At 38.8% G+C, this 17,388-nt stretch overlaps 1 protein-coding gene across 1 annotated transcript in view; it reads right to left on the minus strand.

Moving 5' to 3' along the window:
* Gpc3 (glypican 3) overlaps nucleotides 1-17,388 on the minus strand; it is a 341,329-nt gene that overhangs the window by 139,432 nt on the left and 184,509 nt on the right. The window contains exon 3 of the mRNA XM_051178590.1: nucleotides 5,015-5,709. Coding sequence (XP_051034547.1) covers nucleotides 5,015-5,709 — 695 coding nt within the window. The remainder of the gene's footprint in view (nucleotides 1-5,014; nucleotides 5,710-17,388) is intronic.

Below are 17,388 nucleotides of genomic sequence, written 5' to 3' on the forward strand. Positions count from 1 at the left end.
CCTCAAAACTTCCTATTATACATGAATACTGACTGCATTGCCTCTTCAAACATTCTAGCCAAAGAAATGGGTGCACCTGGATAATGTCACATGTTAGGTTCTCAGTAGGCAATGTTACTAAAAAAGGAAACTCCAGAGTAGAAATGTGAATAGAATTTTGCTATTTAGAATAAATAGCAGATACAATACAAACTGTTGCAGCTAGCTGGAGATGTAGCTCTGCATTAGAGCATGTGCTTGGCATGCACAGGGGCCCAGGCTCAATCTCTGCAAAATCCAAGCCAAATGAGATGAAACCAAACAAGTATCTGTTGTCCCAATGGGTGGGGATTCAACACCACAACTGGAACTTAATAGGTTTCTCACCACTTGCAATACTCACATAGATTTTTAGGTAGCGTCTACTGGCAACACTCATATAGAATTTAGGTAGTGCCTACACACCTATTCTCTTTGAAGTTATTCTGTGTCTTTAAGTGTGAGGAATATGAAAAAACCCTCATGTCTTTTATTTCTTCATTGGGAAATAGTAGAGCAAGAGTCTCCAAGGAGAGAGAATGAATTCAAAAACCGATTGTGCAGCTGGAAAAACAGTAGGGAGTAATACAGGATATTAAATAATATAATAAAAAACCTATTTAGGTTGCGTTTGGGGAATGAAGATTCTAGTGAATAGAGAATGGAAGTGTTTGAGAGAGCAATATAGAGTCATGGTAATGAGCAAGAGCTTTGGAGTCACACAGACCCAGCTCTGAATCTGAGTTCTATGAACTGCTGGCTGAGTGAGTCCTGAATGGGGCAAAGGAATGGTTCATTGTCATCTTTCCTGGCCTCTTTCCAATGAGCTGTGTCCACGCACTACAGTGCTTCCACAAAGAAAAGTAAATAGACAGTCTCAGAATCTCGTTCAGGGAGTGCTAAAGTGAGTCACAACTAGGAAGGAAAGGGAGAAATAGTGGTGAGAGAAAGGGTTGTAATTTTGCACAACTTTCAATGTAACCTCATAAGCCAAGGTAATGAAACTGTGCAGCAGAAACATTAACACTGTGACATGTTAAGGAAAATCAACAAAGAAAGTAGATGGGCATAACTGGAAAAAGAAAAGGACCAATAGCCAGGCAGGAGTGTAAGAGCATGAATTTGAAGAAGAGCAGGGAAGAGTGTGTGTGAGGGTCTGGAGAGAGGAAAGGGAAGGGAGAAATGTTGTAATTAAATTGCAATCTCAAAAAATAAATAAAAAATAATATATGAACAATTACTTTGTAGAATGAAGACAGTCAATAAGATCGGATATGGAAAGTTTTTGGAAACTTTTCTGGGAGAAGATACAACACCATTTAATAAATTTACGAATTATACATGGAATACATGTGATCTACGTGTGTATATGGTAATGACAGTGATTTTGAAATGAAAACAATAGAATTTTAAGAGGACATTCTATAGGGGCTGGGAATGTAGGTCACTGGAAGAGTGCTTGCCTAGCATGCACACAAACCTGGGCTCTACGCCCTGTACTGGGGAAAAAAAGGTCATGGTAATCAGCAATGCTGAAAGTATATGTATCATCTGCACTTATCTGCACATGCTTCAAGATATAAAATATGGAATTCAATATCGTGCTGATCAATTTTTACAGTGAGATTTTCAGCCAACTACTATCAAAGGCTCAATACTTGCTTGATTATAAATCCATAAATCTGATCCGAAGATCAGAATGGATCATTATTATTAATACCTTTTCGTTGTACTTTCAGTATAGATACTTGTCTCCCACACTTTCTTCTCCCTTATCTGCCTCCATGTGCATACAGTGTAAGGAGCTGAGGCTACAGCTTAGTGACAGGAATGCTGCCAGTAAGACCATGACATTGTCCACATGTGCCCTCCTGGTAGTCTACAGCACTGAGAACCACCATTGGAGAAACTAAAGCACCACAGCCCATACTTTTAAAGTCTAAGCAAGCCACACCTATTTCGAAGGCCAAAACCATTTTCAGGCTGTGAAACCCTAACAACTAGACAACATCCCTGGGTGGACACCTCATCCCGTGATGCTATAGCTAGTCAAGAAAGATGCTCTGCCCCCACAACTCAGACTGGCATGATCTGAGGTAGCTCTTGACACAACTGAACCTAAGAAAAGTTTGAGTCTGGGGTGTTCCGATTTCATCAACACAAAGAATTAGGCATGCTTCAACAGAATCTTGTTAATACTTAATTTTAAACCAGCCTTTTCTTTGAGGGATTCTATGGGTTTGTTAACATGAATGGAGTTATTCAGTTGTCAAGCCCACAGTTCTCTTCACCCTAATAAATAGCCCTGCCTGCTTGGAGCGTATACAGAGTGTGTGCTGGAACAGACCCAAGCAATGATTCCCTAAGCCCCACAAGGTGATACAGATGACTTAGTCTTGGTGATCACACCACATCAATGAAGCAATACACATATGCTTTCTGGATTAGTTCAGACATTCCCAGGAGATGGCAGACTTCATGCTCTCATAACTAGATGGAATCTGGGAGCAATCAGGCCCTTAATGGCCAAAACAGAAAGGGACTGCATCACTGAGCACCTCTTGACAGCTAAGGCCTTTCCTCCTGAATGATAATGATGCGAAATATACTTTCCTACTGTATGTTAGGTATGTGCATGAGCACACACTAACGTGTACATGTACCTAAAATTCAGCAGGTTTGAAAGCCTGAAATAGCTATGCAATTTAAGTTCAGTATGTCTTTTCAAAACCCTAATGGTGCTTTTAGAGTGAAAGTCTGGAAGGGTCTGCTGGGGGACAAAGTGATATGGCGGTAAAAATATTAGATTGCAGCAGGAGAATATCTTGGTTTCTGCTTCTGGCTCTTTTATTAGCTAAATAACTTTGGGTATGCCTCCTGAGACTTTATTTCTCCATTTTCAAATGAATGGGATTAGACTATTTTATTTCTCACGCAGTCTTTCCAACATGCATATCACAATAAATTGTTCACTATGGTGGAATTTATTCAGTTGCAGGTCCATCTACCAGTGAAACTGTGACATGTCAAGACTTCATATTGTCTTGCAAAGTTACAAATGCCTAGCACCTGACAAAGTTCCATGCATAAAGCAGATGTTAAATGTTCATGTAACAGCCTGCATGTCCAGGCCTCATTAAAACAACCCACTTAGTTTTCTTGCTTGCTTCTTGTTTTCCTTTTCTTCCTTTTTTTTTTGAGACATGGTCTTAGATGAACCCTGAAAGTCCTCTTAAATTCCTAATCCTCCTGCCTCAGCCTCCTGAGTGCTGGGGCGATGGCCACATGGCACCTGTGCCCTCCTACTTCATCTTTTTGTTTGTAAGAGCACTGGGGGAAAGGAAACATGCTTTCCAGATCCATTATGCTACAGCCGTCATTAAATACTCATCTGTCTTGCACTGAAAATAGTCTTCTTATTTTTCTCTTATTCTAAACATGTGCACCCTCCAATGCCCTTGACTGGTGTTGGACACATAGTGAGCCCTCGATCAGTGTTAGTGAATGAACATATGAATGCACTTACTTTTCATTTTTCTAGTTCTGTGCAATTGACTTTTGCATAAGGCCCCAGAATCTGGCCTCGAATTATAAAGCAGTCGAGGGAATAATTAGCCATTGAAGAACGCCATCGTTAGATAGGGCATTTCTGTTCATTTTATTATAAAATATTTTCTGAGCGAATGAGTTTTAAATGGCCAACACTGTGAATGGGGCAATTACAGCGTCTCCATAAGTAGCCACGCCGAGGGTTGTATCATTTCTATTCTCCTTCCTAGTTTAATTCACCAAAGAAACCAATTACACCTATCACTTTGTACTTCCAAGGTTTAAAGGCAAGGCTAACTAGCCCATGCTGCTCTCTATATAAACAATGGCTCAGAGTACACACAATGCCCTGGAGAGAAGCTAAGAGTCAGCAAGGCCAGTCAAACCTGGGTTTGAATCCCAGCTCCGTCAGTATAATAAGATTAGAGATCTTGGAAGGAACTTAAGCCCTCTAAGCTTCACCCCTCCCATGTGCAATGAGTACAATATTAAGACCCATCACATTGATGTCTGTAATATATTAAGGTGCATGCTGGCCAATAGAGCTCAACAATAGTAGTATATTTTACTGCTCTACCACATCCTCCTACGAAGCTGGCAGCAGTTAGGAATCAATCACTGTGTTAAAACGACTTAGTTGGAAGCTCTTGGCTATATGTTCTGCTCTACATTAGAAGTGGCTTTCTTTTATGGTTCTATGACAAACTCTCCTAGAAGCCAGACAAGCTGCTATCTCACTGGCAGAACTTAGACTGGTATAATTAAGGTTACAAACATGAATGTTGGGGAGCATGAATGTTTTGCTTTTCTTATGGTCTTGTTTTGGTTTAATTAGTAGACACTAGTTGAATCTCTTCTCTTTAAAGTCAATCTCCAGCATGGTAATGTGGTACATGTGATGAAGACCATAGAGTGAAATCAGAATAAAGGGTGAGGACAACTGAACCAAAATTCCAGTTTCCCAATCATGCATCTCTCACTGACTATGTAACTGGGCGTGCAACATACAATTTCACTAAGCTTCAGTGTCCTTGCTTATAAGAGAGAAGATTATCAGAGTATTACCATAATGATCATGATAACAACAATAACAGCTGACATTAAATAAAGATTTACCATCTACCACACAGATGCGGAGTGTCTGAATATATGCTAGTCTTTTTACATGAGTTAGAAAAATTAGGTGCATAAAGGTAAAATGAGTTCCTAATACTCTAAAGCCAGGAAGTATGTGGAGCTAGAATTCAAAGCCTGGTATTATGACTCTGTAGCCTGTAGTTTTAACACATGGCTTATCTTTGTGAGGTCATTCAACCCATCTGTCATCCTTACTAACTCATTGTTTTCCTTTCTCCATTTTTCTATGAGTATCTGCTGCTGTGGAGGTTACCCCAGCCACCACCACAACGAAGGACAGCCCCTAAGAAAACTGAAGAGTGATACTTACAGTGGTGGTCAGCTTGCCTCCGTTCTTCTGCACATACTGGATGGAGTCATGGATCGTGGAAAAGAGTCCAAGCAGCACGTTCTCCATGTCGTAGATTCTGTACATGCCGTTCACAAGTTCTTCAAGAGACAGAATGTATTCTCTCCAGTACTTGTCGATCTCCACCACACCTGCCATGCAGCCTTGCATGACCACATTGCAATAACCACCGCAAGGCTTAACCATCATCAGTCCCTGGCAGTAAGAGCAGTACCACATTCTGGTGAGCATACGGCCACAGTCCTTACTGAACCTGAGGTGATCGGTAGTGTTGATCACTTCAATTCCGAGATTCAGGGCTTGGAGGAAGATTCTAGTGACTTGCAGTGACTTGGAAACCTGGGTCATAATAAGCTTGGGGAAACTGCCAAATACTTTCAGGTCACGTCTTGCTCCTCGGAGGCACTCATTGATGTCTAATACTGACTCGGGAAGGCCTGGGTTCATCATCTGGGTATAGATGACTGGAAAGAGGCTGTCAAACAGTTCATTGACCATATCATCCACGTTGATATCAGAACCCAAGATGTAGAGAGACACATCTGTGAAAAATTCACCCACAAAATCGAAAGCTTGTGGAGTCAGGCTGGGGTAGTTGTTCTTGAACATGGCATTGGTGTAGTTCTTGGCATGGCGAACAACAATTTCAAAGGCCTCTGTAAAACAGAAGAAAAAAAAGACATGTCCCAAATTAAAGCATGAAATCCAGGGTATAAATGAATTTGATATGTCTGTTGGTTTGGTTATAAAGGTCCATTTTGCTGTAAATAATTGACTCACATTCATTTCTGACATCACCTATATTCCTGCAGTTTTTTGCTCCCATAAATCAATTTTCCTTTCGGAATGTGAGGTCCAAACTTTTGATGTGCACATAAATTCTTAAACACACAAATTGTATTTCAAATGACAAGAGCCAGGATTCAGTTAACACTTTTCAGCATTTCGTGACAATATTGATTAAAAATTGGCTAAATGAGAAGTTATTTCTCTTTCTCTCATTGATTCATTCAGTTAAAAAGAAATTGCATTTAAGGACATTTCATTTTTAGACAGAGATAAATATTTGACAACAGACCATACTGACTGTATAAACTCATAACAATTTGAGCCTGTTCAAACCCAGAGGAGAGGAAAGTTATTAGCTAAGGACAAAAGATAACCCAAAATTCGATCATTTTGGGTAGATTTTCTCCAAATAACTTTAGAAGGTGTTATCTGACAGATTGCCAGACCTTGCAAAGGTGTTTGTCCACTGAATCCACGCACTTATCTATACATTTGGTAGTGACAACAACTGCAAGCCGAACATCTGGAAGGATAACTGCCAAGCTTTCTTGGTAAGTTCGCTTCCACATGGCTTGGAAGCCTCATCCAGTCTACAGAGACCACAAATTCAAAATTATATCCGCTGCTTCAGTCCCTTGGCATAAAGGCCAATTAGTGTCACTGCTTTGAGAGAGAAAATAGTAATGTTGTGTCCTCCCATTTTCCCCAAATCAACATATTCTAGACACAAATTATTCCAAATAACCATAGTGTCACATTTATATGTAAAAAAAACACACACACACACACACAAAATATTTTTTTAAAGAAGTAAGAGTTAAAAAAAAGTTTTCTCATATTTTACACTAGAACTTTCAGTTCCTTCTAAAATGCAAAAGTCTGTGACAGATGCACTCTAAATGATGCCAATTCATGAGCCTTGAAAAATCCAATTATTACTACCTTCAGACTACTAGAGAGACTGTATTCCTTGGGATCACTTAGCCCAACATTTCAGTCAGCTGTGGCAGAAGTGAGCTCTAGGCTGAACAAGTGCCATCTGCCCTAGATCCCTCACAAGGTAGCACTCACTGCCCAGATTCTTCCCTGGAGCTCGTCACGAGCCCAGCAATGTTGGAGAGGTGCCAGTGTAATTCTAAAGAGTGTTCAAGCCCACCAGAGTCCTAAAATGAATTTCAATTAGAACTTACTCTTCTACAAAAGTTTTTGAACCTATGGGTCTGAGGGCGCTTCAGCACCATGGGGAGGCACCAGTGTTTGTTGATTCCCTCCATTTTGCAACTGTGTGATCCCAGAGGAGCAAATATTTCCTTTCTGTCAATCACTGCTTGCTCACTTGTTTGTTTTCTTTTGTTTAAAGCATTAAAGAATTCTGAGAAACTTTATTTCACAAAAGCCTTCTAAGTTACACTTGTTACTTTCTTCTCCGTCCTTGAATCTAAATGTTGGTCATCTACTCCAGTGCAAAGGACAAGTCACTCAATTGTTTAAAATCATTGGAAATTTTGATATTTTAAAGTATGTATTCATGTAACTTCAAGTAGAAATATATTATATGTTAGGTACTATGGATATATAAATTATATGGAAATTAATGATATACCATCCTAGTCTCAGAAATATTCACAAGTAGCCAAGCACATAGGCTTATTCTTAGAATCCCAACATTTAGGAAGCAGAGGCAGGAGAAGTTCAAGGCCAGTGTGATCTACACAGGGAATTCAAGGCCAGCCAGAGTTACACAGTGAGACTCTATCTCAAAAAGAAATATTTACACGCTACATAGTTTGGGGATTACAAACTATGTACAAGCACATTATGACAGCTACTTTCTACAATAACCTTCTGAATCTGCTATTATCAACCCTGATTTAACAAATGACGAAATGGAGTCTCAGTAGAATGGACATATTTCCCCCAGGTCACACAGTTGCACAGTAGAAGTAATCAATTCCAAGCAGTGTCTCTAAGTGACGGTTACACCCTAGCTGCCCTCAAACTTGCAGTCTAGACACATTCCAAAAAATCTGTGTGGAAAGTTAAGTTCTATTTTCAACCCATCATTTTCCCATCGGCTTTCTCATCTCTGAATGAAAATGTACCAGAAGAAATTGAAACCCAAAGACCAATAAAGCAGAGCGGTACTTTCCCCTTTGCCTTGGGGCAGCAAGAAGTAAGGGAAGGGAGAAGACCGCTTCACCGACGGGTTACCTCTATAGGTCTCAATCATCCAGGCCACTCTAAAATGAATTCTCTACGAAGTGAATTTTACCTGAATTGTGGTGTACTCATGCTCTAATATACAAGATACATGGCAACAAAAGCCCACAGATCCTCCTACCAATAACATTTCTTTTTCAAAGTTCTGTTGCTAGCACTGCTGGATCAATAGAAAAAGAAAATTACAAAAGATCATGAACTCGTCTACAGAAACAACAACAGCACATATTGCAGGGGCAAAGGGCTGGGGTACATATTGAACATCAAGCTCGAATGTGCTTTCTACAGCAGAGTCTACATCTCAGGATGAACTTGGCACATCTCTGGATTTTGCCCAACTCCCTTGCTTCTGTATCACATGACAGAAGCACAAGGGCTCAGATAAAGGTTCCACAGGATCTCATAGAAAGCAATACTAGGTGAAAAGAAATGCTTCACTTTCTTCACTCATTGGAGGGTTCATGAAATAAAGTCAAGGGCAGGAGTAAATGCAAGGGAGTGTAATTCCACTGAGAATGCGGTCAGATATGTATATTTTAGCTTGGATGAAGTGAAGAGTTATGTCCAGTCATCAAAAGAGTAAATCTAGTCGAATCAGAGATATCATGAAGGATTTGTCATCAAAAACATCTACCGACTTTATAATCTCCAGATTAAAATAAATGTATTTAATAAGCTATGTCTAGATATAGAAATTTCCATTTTTCTCTTTATTATTATTACATTTTTATTTGATTGATTGATTGTGTGTGCGTGCATGCGTGCGTGTGTGTGTGTGTGTGTGTGTGTGTGTGTGTGTGTGTGTGTGTGTGTGTTCCATAGCATGCTTGTGAAGATCAGAGAACAACTTATGGGAATCACTTCTCACATTCCACCATGTGAGTTCTGGGAATCAGGATCAAACTTACATTTTCAGGCTTGATGACAGATTTGGATATCTCACCAGCCCAGTCCCTAGATTTCTAAATGTTCCTATCACCATCCCAATCACCACTGTGTTGCCAATGTCCTCCTAAAAGTTTGCTACTCAATGACAGACCTAGTTCTACAGACATAGTTTCATGGAAGAAGTGCATAGATTTGCTTTGAATGGTTCAACAATGTCTTCTGCTTACCCCCACTCAAGATCTGTAGTCTACCACAGCAGCAGAGTGGCTATCTATCCTTAGCATACAGTGCTGATGTTCCTGCATTCAGACCTACACTAAATGAAATGGGCCTTTATGTGTCTTCTCAGTAGGAAGCTGAGTATATTTTTTAAAAAAGAGAATATACTTGGGGTTGAAAGAAAAGAAAAATAAATGAACCATGGGATCCCTTTCAAGGTCTGTAGAGTAAGCAATTGTTATAGAGTCCAGTTATTTTTCCAGCACTGCAAGGATGGCAACTACTTTATGAGAACTTTTTTTTGTATTTCTAGGATGAATACTTCATAATAGCTTGGACTGAAAACAGGCTTTATCTTCAAGTACAGGTACTTAGATAGAAAAGGAAAACTAATTTTTCATGGGCCCTTACAAGGTCCATGCCAGAATCTATGGCTCACATGTGTTCATCTAGCCTCTTATGCACCTATGAGATAACCACATGTGTTTGGAATCATCTTTTAAACTGGTGAGGAAACTTTGGCTCGGAGGTGAGATGACGAACAGGTAATATTTCTAGTTGGGTTCCAGGACCTCGATTTAAAAGTACAGATGTTTAATCTTGATTAATTGTTAGAGGCTGAATGTGGACTAGCTTCATAGCTAAAAACTCTTAGGGAATATGGAGATGGTTCAGTTGATAAATGGCTTGCTGGGAAAGCATTAAAGATCTGAGTTCAGCCCCCGGAACCTATGTAAACAAATAAAAAAATTGGGGCTTAGTGGCAGGAGTTTATAATGCCAGTGCTGCAGAGGAGGGATCAGGAGATCCCTGAGCTTGCTGGCCAGTCTGTCTAACCTACTTAGAGAGCTCTAGGCCAGGACGATTTAGTCTTCCAAAAAAGCAACAAAGAAACACCCAAGAACACAATAAACAAGCAAGCAAGCAAGCAAAATCCCCCACCCAATAAAGATGATGCTTGAGAGATGATTCCCAAGGTTGAGCTCTGCTTCTACATGCATGCACACAAGTGTGCGCATGCGTGCGCGCGCGCGTACACACACACACACACGTTAAAAAACGCCTCAGTCCTAGACTTACAGATCTATTATCATTCTCTGGGTTTTACTCTATGAAACTCACCTTTTGAGTAGAGGAGGAAAAATTAATTCATGTGTTCTCCATAACAAATATCTACCTTTCAAGGTATACAGAAGTTTACCAAAGTATGTAACTGAAGGAAAATTGTTTAATAACGTGGCCCCCTGTAGCTTTCCTATCATACCTTAGGGGAAAAGCTGTCAAGGAAAAACCTTCTGAAGGTCATAACCCAAAGACACAAGACACAGTAATGTAATGCACTTGATCATTAAATTATAGACAATTTGTATGCCTCTTATCCTTTAATACAGTATCAGTGTGCCTAAAGTTGGCTTACAGTACAATACAAATAGAGGATATAAGATACAAACATCAGTTGAGAGAGTTCTTAGGGCCTGTGAGGTGGCTCAGTGGGGAAACATATTTGCCATGTAAGCCCGATGACCTGAATTCAGTGCTTTGAGCCCAGGGCAGAAGAAGAGACTCAAGTCCTCAAAGTTGTCATCTGACTTAACCACGCACCCTATGACACATATCCAAGCATTTGGGATGCCCATGCACACTTCAGTCATGCTGTAACCAATACTTAATAAAATACTTGGGATAACAAAGAAAATGTTCTTGGAGAACCCTGAAACTAATGTGAGGAAAAAAAAATTGAAAAGACAGCAGAAGAAAATAAACCCTCTAGCACCTACAGCTATAGTCACAATAACAACACACATTGAATACCTTAGCCCCGAGCCAGATAAAAGTTCACATTAAAAGTGCATTTATTAAACTAGCAGTCATAAGCCACATTAAAAGGCTAGGAAAACAAGACACAGTTTGAAGACAGAAAACCACTGTGACACCCATATTCAGTCAGGGTATAGAATATGCAAGAGCATATGACTGATTTAAATGCAAAGATGAACTATAACTACCACCAAAAGGAAATCCTAGAAATCAAATGTGCTGAAACAGAAATGAAGCATACCTTTCATGGGCTCATCAGTATGCTAGATGCAACCAAGGATATGAGCAATGAGCCTGGTGAAAAATCATAAGCCTTACTAACCAAAATGGAGAAAAAGAAGGAAAGAATGAGAAATCTAAGAAATGGAAGATGAATTTGTAAATGATGGATTGTGTAGAATTGCAAAGGATGAAATAATATTATTGGGTAGAACTATTTGAAGACGTCATGGCCAAGAACTTTTCAAAATTCTGGAGACATTACTCAAAAGTCTAGGAAACTCAAAAAACAAGGTGAGTGAAGACCAAAAGGTCATTGTAGAGGCACACATTCAAACTGCAGAAAACCCAAGATAAACTGAAAGCAGGCAAACAGACTGTGGACTCAATAAGGGGAAGACTGCATTAATGTCACTAGAAACCATGCGAGCAAACCCACATAGCAGAACAGTTAAAAGGTGGAATGAAAGGGAAGCCTGAAGATCTAGAGCTCTGAATCAGCAACACACTCCTTCATTAGTGAAAAAGAAACAATAATTTTCTCAGACAAAATGGAGGGAGTTTGTCACTGGTAATATGGACAAGAAATATTAAAACTAATTACAATTACTAATTCTACAGGAAGAATGGATAGGAAGATGAAAGAGAGGGAGGTATCAATGGCAAAAAAAGAAGATAAGTTTTTTTCTGCTTCTTTTTCTTAACTGATCAATGTCTCAGTGGTAGAGCACTTTCCCTAACACTAGTGAGATACTGAATTAAATTCAAAGTACCATTAAATGAATGAATGAATGTATAAAATAAAATATAACTGTAACAAAAGCAACCCTCTGAGAAAATAGGCAAAATATCTGAAGAGCCACTTCACCAAAGAAGATTCATAGATTGCAAACAAATAGAGGAAAGATGTTGAATATCATACATCTTTACAGAATGAAAAAGTAAAGTAATAATGAGATGCCATAGTACAGGCATTAGAATAGTTAAAAGTCACACAACTGACAATGCTGTAAGGGTCTAGAGCAGTGGTTCTCACCCTTCCTAATACTATAACCTTTAATACAGTTCCTCATGTTGATGGTCTAGACAGTGGTTCTCACCTTTCCTAATGCTGTGAACTTTAATACAGTTCCTCATGTTGATGGTCTAGACAGTGGTTCTCACCCTTCCTAATGCTGTGACCTTTAATACAGTTCCTCATGTTGATGGTCTAGACAGTGGTTCTCAGCCTTCCTAATGCTGTGACCTTTAATACAGTTCCTCATGTTGATGGTCTAGACAGTGGTTCTCAGCCTTCCTAATGCTGTGACCTTTAATACAGTTCCTCATGTTGATGGTCTAGACAGTGGTTCTCACCCTTCCTAATGCTGGGACCTTTAATACAGTTCCTCATGTTGATGGTCTAGACAGTGGTTCCCACCCTTCCTAATGCTGTGACCTTTAATACAGGTCCTCATGTTGATGGTCTAGACAGTGGTTCTCACCCTTCCTAATGCTGTGACCTTTAATACAGTTCCTCATGTTGATGTTCTAAACAGAGGATCTCACCCTTCCTAATGGTGTGACCTTCAATACAGTTGTGGTGACCTCCAAGCATGAAATTACCTTCACTGTTTTCCCACAACTGTAATTTTTGCTACTGTTATGAGCTGTAACATAAATATCTGTGTTTTCTGATGGTTTGGGGCAACTCCCCAAAGGGTTTTAACTCAACCGGTTGAGAACTTCTGCTGTAGAGCAACAGCAACAGACACTGGGATGTCTGGTGGGAATACAAGATGATACAACTACTTTAAATGACAGACAGGCAGATTCTTATAGAACAAAACATTTTTATCATGTTATCCAGAGATTGTGGTTCCCTTATCACCTACTTGATTTTTCTTACAAATTTCAAACTGTTTTAAGTAAAGTCTATTAATTTTTGAAGGCATCACAACTTTAGAACTCAGGTTTGATGGAACTAGTGATGAGAACCACTGAACACAATTAAGTCACTCCCTGTTTTTCCCCTCAATCTCCTTTGACATTTCCTTCATGAAAAAGGGAGTTTTAGGATACAATAGATGCCCTATAACATCAATGTAATTTTAGTTGGAAAAACCACTGCAAAAATTTAATGAACCGAAACACCCAAGCAGGTAACACATTTCAATGTTACTTTTGAATAATGAATGGTTTTTAAAAACCAGCCACACAAAAACAGAAAGTTTAGGTTGTAAATAAGGGTTTGCAATTTTGAAAATAGTTCATAGACAAGACACTAAAAACATTAGTTGACTTTCTGTTGTTTTGTGTGTGTGTGTGTGTGTGTGTGTGTGTGTGTGTGTGTGTGCGCACGCGCGCATGCGCACGCGCTTTACAATTCACCGTAATTTAACCAGAACTAAGCTTAGTAATGAATTGTTATTAGATAAAAGTCATTTATTTTTGCAGGACTATGACAAGCCTATAAACATAAATAATCTCAGTTTTTACTTTTTACATAAATAGTCTCAGTTTTTACTTTTTTACATTCTAGGCTTCTAAGTACAAGATACAGCAATTAGCAGTAAGAAATGACTGAATGGAAGAAATGCATTTTCATGGGTTATTACATGTATCACTAGAGATACGTGATAGATAGATAGATAGATAGATAGATAGATAGATAGATAGATAGATATGGATAAATGGATGGATGGACAGATAAGTAGATGAAAGAATGACAGAGGATGGATGGATAGAAAGACAGATAGGTAAATAAATTTTCCTCCAAAGGCTATTACAGACTAGAGAAGACAATTAAAATGATTTATTGCAAGGGTCTCCAGAAGCAAGAAGTGAAAATCTGTACTAGAAAATTTATGAGCCTGCAACAGTTGACCACACTTTTGCCCCATTAGCCCAATTAGTTCTTATCATTTACTGTCCATTAGTTTTCCTGAACAACTAGTTTGCTTTCACCTTCTGGACTCTGTGTGTCAAGGAACTCATAATTTTCCCTTCCTTGCATTTATGACTTGAAAGCTTACAGCTAAATTTATAGCCTTCCTCTATCAAGCATAATAAACTTCATGCCATGTGTTTTGTGTCATAACCTTAGTCCATCTTTCCTATCTGTATTTTCCCACTGGCTTGAGGGTTCCTGGGCATGTTAGTTACAGTGCAACTCATTTTTATTGTGTACACTCTTAAAGAGAATTTAAAGTTCTTTGGGGAATGAGGTAGAATGCAAATAAACAAGTAGGTAAATAAGGACATGGAGGAAGGCAAAATACAGTTGCAATGACATAGACTCATGACTGGAGTAACAATTACAAGAGCATTCCAACTTATAAAAAGATGGGGCCCTTTCAGCAACTCATTAGCAGATGCTGTTATCTCCAGCAGCTGCCAGAGTCCTCCTTTTACACTTCTTTAACCTACATCTTAAAAACTGGAGTTAAATGTACCTAACAACTTTAAAATGAGGCAGGCTTTAATATGACTGGCTTCAACGGGCTAAAAATGCATGTGTTCATATGGATACAGGAATAAGACACCCCTGGGTAACTTGACAGAATAGTATAGGAGTACTTTGGAGGAAAATCCTCTATATGTTGGTATCGATAAAGTTTGATTTTAATAACAATTTGTCCTGCAGAAACTATAGAGTTAAGACACTTATTTCAACTATTTGATTGTAAGCACACGAAGAATAACCTTTGTTATTGTAAAACAATATTATAGCTGGGCATTTCTCACACTATCAACCTAATGAGCTTTTTCTAAGGCATGATCCTTATTCTTTTCCCATCCTCTGCCTTCCAGGATTTCGCTTGGACTAGCCAGATCTCAATCCAATCTTGTTTATTTAGGGTCTCCATGCTTAAGAAGAGACATCCACTAATAGAGACACCAGAGTCATATTCTCAGAACTTCAGTTCATTTGAAAAAGAAAGTCTAGTGCCATCCAAAGAAGTAAAGTTCTGCAGTTTCTTCAAGAATTCACACACTAAATGGTTAAGGAAAAGGTCATGCTCCAGAGACTATGGCAGGGCACATAGATTACTAGAAACAATTGTGAAAAATAATGGCTTGTTTTAACTGAATAAAAAAAAATGAACAAAAACACTAATGCATCATATTCTAGGTCTGGTTCTTGTTTCCTCAGTTTCTGGAAGTTTTGCTGTATAATCCATTTTCATGTTTCATGAACTAAGTATAAGGGTTTTCTTCCTTTGAGTACTTCCTAACCTAAGCTTAGAAAAATAAAAAGTAAAAATATGTCTTTTGGAGGAAGAAGATACTGAAGGTAAGTTTCTGTTCCTTTAAGAGGAAGTAGTGTCATTTATAGGTTAACATGCAAACCTTCCTGTAGTGACTCTAGCTTAAATTATTGACATAAAGAGCAAACTACCTAGAGGATCTTCTGCATTGTTAGGATAATTAACTCATATATTTTACACTGCTGTGTATTTTTTAATTGCTTAGACATTAAACTACTATCCTAAGGAAGGTCAACTGGCAATGGTTTATGAAACTCTTGCTCTGTTAAACCATTGTTTTCCCTTTTAAAATTGTTATGTATATAGGTTCTTTGCCTGCATGTGTGTCTGTGTACTGCGTGTGCCTGATGCCCTCAGAAACTGGAACAGACTAGCAGACCTACTGTGACTGGAATTGTAGAGAGTTGTAAGGTGTCATGTGGGTGTTGGGAGTCAAATCAAGGTCCTCTGCAAAAGCAAGTGCTGTTACGCACTGAGCCATCCCTCTATCCGCACAATCCTTGTTCTTAAAGACAATTTTGTCTGTAACTTGCTAGTAAGGATTTGTATAGAATTTGGCATTTCCACAACTGCTTCACATCTAAAACTTTAATGACAACAAAGCAACAACTAGTGCTCTTCCCCACAGCTACTGGAAAGAACAATCCCCTCTTTACTTCGATCAGCAAGAAGTACTGAGTTGCCTAAAAGCTACACATGCACACTCTTCCGAAGGCATAATTCTTTCCTTAACTCAGAAGGTACCACACTGAGTGCTCCATCTAACAATATTCTATTCAGCTGCTTCAGAAGCCAGGAGACACATTGTATTCTCTTATGTAAGGCGACACTGGTTGGTGGTATGTGACCCAAGGCCTAAACATTTTGTGACCCTTGTTTCTCCTCCAGTCCCTCAAGACATATGGCCAGTCTAAATATCAACTTGTTAGGCACCTAAATAAACACAGGCCCCAGTCATTGTGATGTTAGCAATATTAAGTACTTACTAAAACACTAAAGACAATTTATGAGCTATTTTATTTGCCGCATTAGACTGATTACATTATTTGTGTAAATATTTGTTTCATTTAATATTCATTAAATGCATACTATCTGCTAGACTGTGGATAGAGCACAAAACCGCATTGTCTCTAAAGGCTTGTAATTGTCAGCTGTGACAAAATAATACATGGCTTCTCTCTGTTGAAAAGCACAAAATACCATGTATATATGAAAAGTGTACTTTGCTCTAAGGATCTTTCATAGCTTAAATATACACAGTAATATAGGTCACAAAGTCACCATAACATGTCTGTAAAGTAACTCATATCACATCAGGTGTTAGAAATTGGTATTCTGTTTTAATTATACCCTTCCTTCTCCATCACTGAAAGTGCATGTGTGTATGTGCACTGGTGCATACATGTAGCTAAGGGAAACATTATTATCCCAATTTCACACATGAGCTAGCTGAAATTAAGACTGGACCTAAGTAACAGAGTCATGTGGTTCATGGTAGCAGCAATGGAATACAGGACTCTTGGCTATGTGTACAATTCTGTTACCATTATGCTCACCCCCTTCAAGGCCAAATATTACATGGCACTTGAAGATAAGGTTCAAGAATAATAAGGAACTAGCAATCTTGGACCATTTACTGTATCAGACAATGTTTCAAGTATTCTATGTGAATTGATTCACATAATTATCTAAACCATCCTATAAGAAATGTCTACTGCTTTCTCCACTCTATAGGTAAGAAAACTGAGCCACGGAGAAGCTGAATAAGTAGAAGAGTCAAGATGTGAATTCATGCAGTATTCACCCCAGAGATTATCCACAAAACCACTAAATATTATGGCCTGAAAAGGTATACCCATCTAAGCTAGGAGGATGGCTTATGGATAAAGTGCTTGCCACTCAGACGTAAGGGCCTGACTTCAGATTCTTTAG

The sequence above is a fragment of the Phodopus roborovskii genome, unplaced genomic scaffold (genome assembly GCF_943737965.1).
Source record: "Phodopus roborovskii unplaced genomic scaffold, PHOROB, whole genome shotgun sequence".
Lineage (NCBI taxonomy): Eukaryota > Metazoa > Chordata > Mammalia > Rodentia > Cricetidae > Phodopus > Phodopus roborovskii.